Source organism: Lepidochelys kempii, chromosome 19 (assembly GCF_965140285.1).
Source record: "Lepidochelys kempii isolate rLepKem1 chromosome 19, rLepKem1.hap1, whole genome shotgun sequence".
NCBI lineage: Eukaryota > Metazoa > Chordata > Testudines > Cheloniidae > Lepidochelys > Lepidochelys kempii.
In genome coordinates, this window is record NC_136398.1 from 7871408 (window position 1) to 7881391 (window position 9984).

General features: G+C 50.9%; 1 protein-coding gene and 1 long non-coding RNA gene across 2 annotated transcripts; one reads left to right on the forward strand and one right to left on the reverse strand.

Moving 5' to 3' along the window:
* MYCL (MYCL proto-oncogene, bHLH transcription factor) lies at positions 1–7074 on the reverse strand. The gene is made up of 3 exons (XM_073317661.2): positions 6942–7074; positions 5890–6419; positions 1–2664 (listed from the first exon to the last, which is right to left on the reverse strand). Exons 2-3 carry the CDS (start codon positions 6401–6403, stop codon positions 2102–2104), a joined length of 1077 nt encoding a protein of 358 aa, XP_073173762.2. The 5' UTR covers positions 6404–6419; positions 6942–7074; the 3' UTR covers positions 1–2101.
* On the forward strand, positions 5936–9553 carry LOC140900410 (uncharacterized). Its single transcript, XR_012155619.1, has 2 exons — positions 5936–6385; positions 9262–9553. It is a non-coding gene; the product is annotated as an uncharacterized LOC140900410 (long non-coding RNA).
* Positions 9554–9984: the final 431 nt, after the last annotated feature.

Below are 9984 nucleotides of genomic sequence, written 5' to 3' on the forward strand. Positions count from 1 at the left end.
TGTCTTTGTAACTTATTTATTTATGAAGTGTGAGGTAATGAAGAAAGTGCTAAATCCGACCACAGTGTTAACTCTAAAGTTTCTCAATAGGTCAGTTAGGAGCCAGACAGCTCACTGGCTGCTCTGTGCATCTCTGCTGCAAAGTAGAGGGTCAGCCCCACCAGTGTCAAGGGAGACGAAGGCCACTGGTCCTACTCCTCTCCCCCCAGTCCCTGAGTCAACTGGTTAGTATTCACATCAGAGGGAGACTTGTGGGGAGGAGAGAAGGCAACACTTGGCCAGCTGAACAAATGCTATTTCAGGGAGTATAGCTGCAGGTCAGCAAACAAAAAAGAGGTTAAGGTCTGATCAGATCCCTCCAAAGAGGTGGCGCCTACCCACCTAGTAAAGACAAAGCAACTCCAGGCAGCAATTAGATCAGCCCTTGCTGTCAGTCCTGGGCTACACCTGGGATCTTCGGCAGCACAGCTCCTAAGAGCCTGCTTTTGGGGAATATGTGAAAGTCAGGCAAACAGGATAATTTTCACCCTCATTGCAAGAGAGAGAGAAACCCCATTCAATAGCCCATTGTACTGCTTGAGGAGCTGGGCCCCAGCTAACATCATCCCAGGAGGAATCTCTCACTTAAATTCCAAACAGTAAATCAGAACATAGGATTTAGGAACAGTAAATCAGAACATGTCCCCCTTCTTGGACTCCCCTAGAAAGGCATCAGGAACACTCCCTGTCCCCCAAACACATACTCTCCACGCTGCAGCAGGGACAATGCACACACTCCCCCCCCAAAAAAGGTTTACAAAAGAGACAAATCTTTAACAATACTCTTCCAAAAAGTTGTACAAAAATACAGTATTAAAAAAAAAAAGGTCCTCCAGGACAAGACTCAGGCAGTTACAACAGCAGCTTCTAGAACACAAACCTCAAGCCGAGCTACTGTGTAAAGTGGTAAGAAAGTGAGGTATAGCCCACGTCAAGCTGGTCTTGGTTCTTCTCCAGTGATAGGAGTTTATCCATGCATCCACCCACCCCTGGGAGAAAAAGGGTCTTTAACAGCAGCCCTGGCCCCAACCCACCTCTAGGCAGTCCCTAACTGTCACTGCTTCTAGAGAGATGGACCCAAACTGGACCACTGGATTGCAACCCCCTTGCATTCTGGATCTGAACACCCTGGCCTAGATTCTCTCTACCCAGGTGCAGTGGAGTGGGAGCCACTTGAGAATGTAATGACTTCTTCTGGAGGGGGATGTGTTGGGCACATGTTCTCAGTCCCCCCGATGTAGAATAGGATGTGGGATGTTGTGCCAGCCAGTGATTGGGGAGGCGGACCAGTACAGACACCGAGGGTGGGTTAGGGAAGGGATGGTGGAAGAGTACCGCAGCAGGGGAACCGGTGCTGGGGTTGGGTTGAATGACAGGAGTGGAATCAAACTTACTAGGTGCATGGCAGCAACGGCCATGTTAGTGATCCACCCAAAATTGTGTGTATGAAAGTAAATTCACAGAATAGTTGGATTCAGTGAGAGGTCTTATCTGTCTGAAGGAGGATCCTGCCATCTCTAGGTTAGGGTTGTCCACTCGGGCCCTTATTTTGGAAAATGGCCTCAATTTTTGAGTGCCCAATTTCAGGCATCTGAGGCCTGAAGTTCAGAGGCACCTCCTGTACGCCTCAGCAGGCATTGTTCCACATCTCTGTTCAGATGCTCAGCATCTCTGGAAGTCAGGGCCCAGGTGCTTCAAGCTGGACACCCTCAAAATGAGACACCCAAAACTCAATAGTCACTTTTGAAAATTTCAGCCCAAGGGTCTTGCAAAATCCAGTGTCTACATTACTCCGGTGCCAACATACCAGCATCCCCAAAGGCTAAGAGTTAACTCAGCCCACAGCTGGCAACTCCCTGCTCTGTTAAAGGAGGAACCCAAGACCAGACGTGGATAAGGGAGACAAAGAACCCACCCCCCGCACACACAGTTTAAATTTCCTAGAACGCAAGCCATATTTGTGTGCGCTGGCTGCAGTGCATTCTGGGATATGTAGTTTGGAGGTTTCACAATAACCAAAAATGTGCAAATCAATATTGGAAAGGTGTCGAGTTTTTGGTAGCTAACGTCCCTTGAGATGGGCGATTCGTTTCAGCAGCTGATGCTGTCTCAACTTCAGCTGCCTTTTCTCTGCAGCCATCCTCCTCTCTGCACTAACTAGCGACTGCAGGTACTCTGAAGCTTTGCTCAGGATCACCACTTTGGGGGTTTTGGGACAGTTAGCCAGACCGGGGACCTGATCCCTCAGTGCCAGGAAGCGTGAGCGCAGATCGTTTCGCCGCTTGCGTTCTAAGTAGTTGTGGTTTTTCCTCTTGGCCATGTCCTCGCTATCTGAGCTCGGGGCGCTCCCGGTTTTCAGCAGGCAAGGCTCAGGCGATGAACTCTCTGTGGCTTGCTCTGGGCTGCTCAGGGGCTCCTCCTTGATCTCCTTCTCCGAGGCCTCCTCCTGGGAGCAGGCGTCTGGTGGAGAGCGGGCGGCATAGTTGTGCTGTTGCTGATGGATGGAGATGTGGAAGTGTTTCATGCAGGGGTCCAGGGGGTCGGCTCGCACCGTGATGGTGACCGGCTTCCTCATGCTGAGCGATTGTCTCTTCTCTACTGTCACCACATCAATCTCTTCACCCTCTGTTCAAAACAGACGCAAGCAAAACAACCCATCACTTGGAATCATTCAACTATTCCCTTCAGCTACCCCTTGGCCCAGCCTCTTAGAATAGTGCAGCGACATGCCCAAGGAAGAGACCATGGTGCAGCACCATGCCTGGTGCATGGATCTCCAGTACCTTTTTATGTTCTGGAGATTAGGTTAAACTTATCAGGAAGAGGATCATATTGCATGGATCCCGCCGTGCATTGGACAAAACAATTCTGCTCCCAGAAGGATGATTGAAATGGTCGATCCCACATCACCTAATCCCAGTCATAGGACTGAGATCTCTCCTTAGCTTCAGGCTCTGTGTCCCAGGAAATGGGATGTGGATTTTTTTTTACTGTTTCCCTTACACACTATGGGCAACACTCATTAAGAGCAAAGACCCAACAGGCAAGAAATTCCTGCACCCCCAGCTCCCACTGCTACACCAGTCCTCACCTCCCCCAGCAGAAAGGAGGGGAGCAAGAGCCTTAGTGGCTGGGGACAGAGTTGAAGATCTTCCCCCCCCCCCTGCTCCTGCTTGTCAGGCTCTTTCATGGCCCATTGGAATTGTAAATGAGGGATCTGGGGGCTGAGTTGCCCTTTGTTCCTGTTCACTGCAGCTTCACACTTTAGTGACTTTTTGTTACTTTTCACAAGTTATAAATCCTATTCATCCCCCACCCTGGTATTCCCCCCCTCCAGCTGAATGGCGAGAGGAGGGGAAAAGAAGATGGAGAGAGACAATCCTCCCCTCTTACACAGTGGGGAGGGGGGACATTTTGCCATCAGCTCAATGAACCTCTAAGCCATCCACCATTTAACATTCCTCCCCTCACCACCTCTAAACATGTTCAACCTTAAAGAAAGGGTTGGAGGGGAAAGGTTATCAAAGCTGTAAACAGAGGAACAGACCCAACTCTTTAAAACTCCACTCTAGCCATCCATGAATTACAGCAGCTACTATAAATTCACTCCCCGCCACTTCCCAAAGTCACTTGGTCTTTCCCAAAGAGATTGTGAAGCTCAAAAGAAAGCACATATCCCTTGCGCATGGCATTCCAACTGGCTTAGTAATACATTGCATTAGCAATGCCTTTCACTCGGTCAAAACACTTCACTGAGATGGGTATTGCCTTCATTTCACAGTTGGGGAAACGGAGGCAGAGCTGTTTAATATACTTGCCCACGGGTCACGCAGCTCATCAGGGAATAAGACCCTCGACACAGAGTGAAGCTCTAGCCTAGCAGATAGTGGAGGTCTGTCTTTTTGCATTTTGCCAATACTCATCATGCCAACAGATTATTGTTAAATCAGAGGAGAGGCACCCAGGGCTCTTGACTCCCAATCCTCCGCTCTACGCATTAGACCGCATCGTCTCCCATGTGCCCCTAATGCTAGAGAGATTATCCTTCAGAGGTCTTGCACCACTTGGTGATCAGCAGTCTAGAATTTGCTACTGTGGTTTTATTGTTTTAGAACACACACATCCCCACCCCTCCTGATATTCAATGCTATTTCCTGGTTGCTTTGTATGGTGCACTTTTTATGCCCTTCTTTTGTCACAAACTTCCATTGTGTAGACAATAGTATCATTTCTCCATTAATAAAAATCTGACGGGCTGGGCCCCACCTCCCAGCCAGGTGGCCATTGGCTGCCTCAGCAGGCAGTTGGAATGTTGCTACTGCAAAGCTTCCCACCCCTCATTGGCCAATGCCTGAGTCACTCACTGAGGGCCCCCCTCATTGTTTGCTACAATCTGTTGCTTTTTGTTCTGGGACCATGTGGACAGGAGCATGTGCTCAAGGGCCCTGGATTCAGATCAGGTAAAGAGCAGGTCAGCAAAGTAGCAAGATGAAAGTAGAAATAATGAATTCAGTCGTCCGTCCATCCCCCCCACTAATTGAGATTAAGCCCTTTAGAGCCCACAGCCTCCTTACTATCTCCATCATCCTAATGTAATTAAATCTTAGTCCTAAAGGTGCTTCTTGGCCCAGCTATCCTCATCCCTGGAATGAGTCATAACCAAATTACTCATCCCTGATTCATCAGTCAGACTAGTATTAGGGTCAAGATAATGAGGTGTCTAGCCCTGCACCCCCAAGATTGTGTCAGCACTTCCACCATACCCCCTTCGTTTCAGAGGGCAGTCATTTAAATCTTGCCCCGAGTTTAGGTGTATTGAAATCACACCACCACCAACTGTTCATTTCTAGAAGGAGCAGAAAAAAAATTGCTGATTTGGGAGGATTTTTGCCTACCATTAAGCAACAAATTTAAGACAAGGGCTTTTTTAAAAAAAAAAAAAAAAAAATTAAAGAATTGCATGCATGAAACTTCCACCCCTACAGATCAAGGTTCAGACTTAGTTTTGGTGGCTTGACACACCATTCCCTTTATCACTTTTCACCTTCAAGCCTCAGTCTAGTATTTAGACCAGTTTTCCTAGATTGGGAGACTGGACAGGGCCAAGGAGACAGGACCCTTTTGCAGAGGCAGCGCTAGGGTGCTACGAAGAATTAGGAGATGCATCTAGTCGCTTGCCTCCCCCCACATACCAGTACGCGGGGTGACCCCAGAGACGTGAACAATTGTTTTGTGACGGCCAAAGCCCACAAACAGATTTTGCCTTTTGACCTAGGAGGCCCTCAGAGACAGACTTTCCTTGCCAGGCTGCAAAGGGGAGCGGCCTGATCAGCTGAAACCTAGTCATGGGAGAACACCTCAGGCTGGGTGCTCCAAATCAAGCCGAAAGAACAGCAATATGGCTGCGATGGAAAGCATTGCAACAGGATCTAAAGCGAGCTGCAAACTTCCCCAGGCAGCGAGCTTCCAGGCTCAGAGCGCGTTCCCCAGCGCTGTCTCGCAGCAGGAGGGAAAGATTTTTTTTTTTTAAAGCAGCAGAAATCTGGAATCCGGGGTCCCTCCAGGGCCACCCCCTCCCTGCAAAGGGCAGGGGTTTCCCCAGCAAAAATCCTAGCAGGAAAGAGACGGTTCAGCTTCCCTTTGTTCTTGTCCGTGGGCTTTACGCTAGCTTGGAGTCCCCACAAAAGGGGGCTGGGCTTCCAGAGCGCCGGTCCCAGACTGTTTACCAACACCCGTGTGTGAACGGGAGAGCGGTTTTGCAATGCTGGAGAAAGCGGGAAGTTCACTGGGAACAGCCCACACCCTGATTTGGAGCAAGGGAACGCGTGGGTTGTTCTGCTACTCCCTTACCAGAATCACAGCGCCTCTCGGCCCCGGGGGCGGCGGCGGCGGGGGGGGGTTTGTTCTCGGCCAAGGGGCAGGGGAAGACGGCAGCAGGATCCACGCACTCGCTCACCGAGTTGTTGAACCCGAACTCCTGGGCAAAGGAGGGCTTGGGCGGATTAACCCTTTGCGTGCCCGTGGAGAGTTTCTCGGTCATAACTTTCTCCAGTCTCTCCCGGGCGGAGAAGCCACTCCACATGCAATCCTGGAGGACGAAGGCGCTCAGGTTCCCGAAGATCTCCCCGGTGCCGATCAGATACTCCGGCTCCTCCCCGGCCAGGCAGCAGTGGGAGAGCCAGTCTGACCTCTCCTCTGCCCCGGGGCAACAGGCTTTCCCCGCCGCGCTGCACAGGGGCGACGTGGGGGGAGTGGGCACCAGCTCGAATTTCTTCCAGATGTCTTCGCTGGGGGCGGTGGATCGGTAGAAATCCTCCTCCGAGTCGTGGTCGTAGAAGTAATGCTGGTAAGAGTCGAACTCCATCTCGGGAGCGGGACGCCTGGGGATCCCAAAGCGCAGGGTCAGCATCATGCAGGCAAGGGCACGCTCCTAACCCCCGGGGGGGGTAAGCCCCCGCCCCAAGCCAGGCAGGGAAACACCCCAACATCAGCCACTGTCGCGTGGCCACCCCCCAATCTGTAATGACGGGGCGTTCGCGGCATCTTCCCGTGTGTCATCACGTCCCCATTGAAGGCAGCCACCAAGGGGGTCCCAATCCCCCACCCACCGGGGAGCTGACCGCGCCCACAAGAGACCCCAAAGCCCTAAACCGGAGTCACCCCCCCCATGGAGACCACTGCGCACCCCCACGCGCGGAGCTGCTCCCACCCCCCCGCCGCCCAGCGGCCCCCCACGCACGTGGGGCGGGTAAGTGACAAGCAGGTCGGTCCCTGCTGCCCGGCTTGGAGCAAGGCAGAGGCGGGGGGGGGGGGGCCGCGCTGCCTCCAAGTTTCCCAGGGTCCCCAAACTACAGCCCCTGAGCGGGGGGGCCCCAGCCCCAGGACCCACCCCCTGGAGTCACCTTTCCCCAGCGGCGGCTCGCGCTGGCTGCAGCCTGCACCCCCGGGGCCGCCTCCCGCAATCGCAGCGGCCGAGCTGGGACGCGGGTGCATTGTTCCCCCACCGCCTTATATCCCGTCTGCAGCGGCTGGCCCCGCCACCGGCCAGCGGACCCCCAACCAGGGGGCTGGGATTTGCATAATGGGCGGGGCGCGCCCGTGTAAATCACCGCGGCGCGCCGCCCAGCTCAGCTGTTCCGGCGGCAGCTCCCTCCTGGCCCCGGCCGCGGCACGGCGGAGCAGCCGACTGCCCCAAGCCCTGGCCGGCCCTGGGGGTCCCACCGCAGCCCACTTCCCGGGGGCAGCGTCAGGGAGCGTTTACTCGCCGGCACTGAAAGAGCAATTGACTCTCCCCTGCACTAGAAACACGCCCGAAGTGCCCCCCCCCCGCCCCCGACACAAACCCCCTGGCTAATCTTTCAGCCCTAGCAGATTTAGGGCAGCTGTGGATGAAAGAGCCCTGAGTCCTCTTCCCCAGCTCTGGTACCGACTCGGGCTTGACCTGTCTGTGACTCCTTTTCCCCTCCCTACAAACAAGGCTAGCTTTGCTTTGCTTCCAAAAAAACACAAACAAAACACCTGGCGATCTAAGGAGCGCTGAAGGCCTGCAAAGGAAAAGCAAGCGTTTGAGAGACTTTTAGCCTGCAGTTCAGCGGCTGATGCTGTGGGAGCGGTGGATCCTGCCTCAGAGTAGTGTGTTCGGTGTATACTCACTTTTCTGCAAAGTTAGTTGCCTGACTTACTCATGAGTTGATTGTTTATATTGTACTGAGAGGTCCCAGCTGAGAGCTGGGCTCTGTTGTGCACCGGGCTGTACATAGCCTATGTCTACTACAGAGCCTCTGTCAGGCTGGGATATAAAAACAAAACCCTCCTGCCCAATATAACCATGCTGACAAAGCCCCCAGTGTAGACGCAGCTCCGCAGACAGAAGAGCACTGTAGGCCTAGCTAACTGTGTTCAGGGAGGCGGCGTTCCCACAGTGGCAGAATACATTTCTAGGGCAGCATAGTCAAGGGACACTTATTACGCCTATGTCTACACCGCGGAGCCTATGCTGTCGCAATAGAGCTTGCAAATGACACTATTTTAATATTTTTTGACTGTTTGTGTCATCATGTGTATTTGTTTTTGTAAAAAGGTTTAAATTTGCATGGTGCGTGGTTGGTTGGTTGAATATCAGAGGCTGTTGGATGTAGCATGTCATTTAAGAAACAAACACATAGGATTACAGTAGTTAGAGAGGAAAGGCATCAAGGCATGAAGTTTCTCCCATTAATACAAAGATGGAGTTTGCAAATTCCCAGGCAAATCTCTTGGTGGAATGCTGTGCATGGAGCATATATTGATTTGTTCTTTAAATACTAAAAGAAAAGGAGTACTTGTGGCACCTTAGAGACTAACCAATTTATTTGAGCATCCGATGAAGTGAGCTGTAGCTCACGAAAGCTTATGCTCAAATAAATTGGTTAGTCTCTAAGGTGCCACAAGTCCTCCTTTTCTTTTTGCGAATACAGACTAACATGGCTGTTACTCTGAAACCTTTAAATACTAAAGAACACTTTGGTACTTCCCTGTCTTGTTTTAAACTCAGGCAACACGCTCCAGCTGTCATTTGCACCCTCTTCCCCATTCACTTTTGGACTGACACATGCTTGGAAGCCTTCTGCTTTATGTCCATTCATCCTTCCAGAGAATACTCTTATTTCCACTAAAGACCTAAATTTCTTCTCAAATGCAGCTAATGTCCTGTCATGAAGATGAACTAGGGTCCAAGAACTCTCAGTGCTTCCAGAGTGGGAGGTGAAAGGAGGATGGTGCAGCGGTTAGAGCGCTATGCATGACCCCAGATCCTCAAAGGCGTGTTGGCATCTAGCTCCCACTGGTTTCTGAGCCTGAGCCTCTCGGGGTATGTCTACATCATCATGGGGATAAAAATCCGGCAGCTGCTCTGAGTCAGCTAACTTGGGTTCCGAGGCTTTTATTCCCGTGTGGACATACCCTCTGTCCCTCAATTCTTTATTGGCAACATGGCAATAATCCCTACCTCTCATGGGTACTGTGGGGATCAAATATTTTAAAAGATCATAAAGCGCTCAGATTCGCTGATAAGAGGGGCCATATAAACCTGTTCCTAAGACAGCCAGAAAAATGATCACCTACTCAAGGGAATATAGAGCGTGGGTACTGCCCGCAGCTGATCTCAGCTACTTTATATTGAACAATGCACATTGCTGTATAGGGGACACTTCAAGCTAATCCCACTTCCATTATTTTTCACAGAGCAACAGGCAGGTACTAAAATGGCCCGTACCAGATCAAGACCCCACACTGAATCCAGAACCAATTTACAATCAAATCTACATGGAATACAACGTAATGAACAAATCCCACCAATACCCACCACCACCCCCAAACTTCTTACTGGATCAGCATCTCTGATTTATCCCAGACAGGACTGCAGTATTAAGAAGCGCCACCACCTGGCAAGTAGCTGAAATGGCACCCCCCAAAAGGTTCCTCTTTTGTAACTGAAGTTACATAAGGTTAATTAAAAAGTTGGTCACACAAAAAAGGAAGTGAATGTTACCAAAGAACTATTTTCAGTTAATTCTAAAAGTTAGGTTGAGATGGGATGGAAACTCCCTGTTGGTTGAAGGAATAACATTGACAAGAGAAAGAAGGGGAAAGAGAAAAAGAAACTTAATTGGAGAGGTAAATAAGATTTTTAGTTTAAATAAACATAGCCGCTTTCTAGCTTCTGGACCCCCAAAGTGGACAGGGACTTGAGGAAACCACCCCGAATGGCTGCCCACTTCTGGAGTGCACCAACCAGGAGATCAACTGACACGAACACCCTACAGAACAGGAGTAGGAGGGAAATGTTTTGGTAAATATTGGACAAACCGCTACAAATATGAAAACTGCCAAGAGATTTTTAAACATCCAGGGACAGCAGACAGAGCATGGAATGTTAAAGTCTCAAACTGGCAGGCCCTCAACTGA

Bases quoted from the DNA above. Each gene is read 5' to 3' on its own strand.
- MYCL (XM_073317661.2), bottom strand. From the start codon at position 6,403: ATGGAGTTCGACTCTTACCAGCATTACTTCTACGACCACGACTCGGAG. The intron at 2,665-5,889 runs GTAAGGGAGTAG...TGTTTTGAACAG, and splicing joins CGAGAGGCGCTGTGATTCTG to AGGGTGAAGAGATTGATGTG.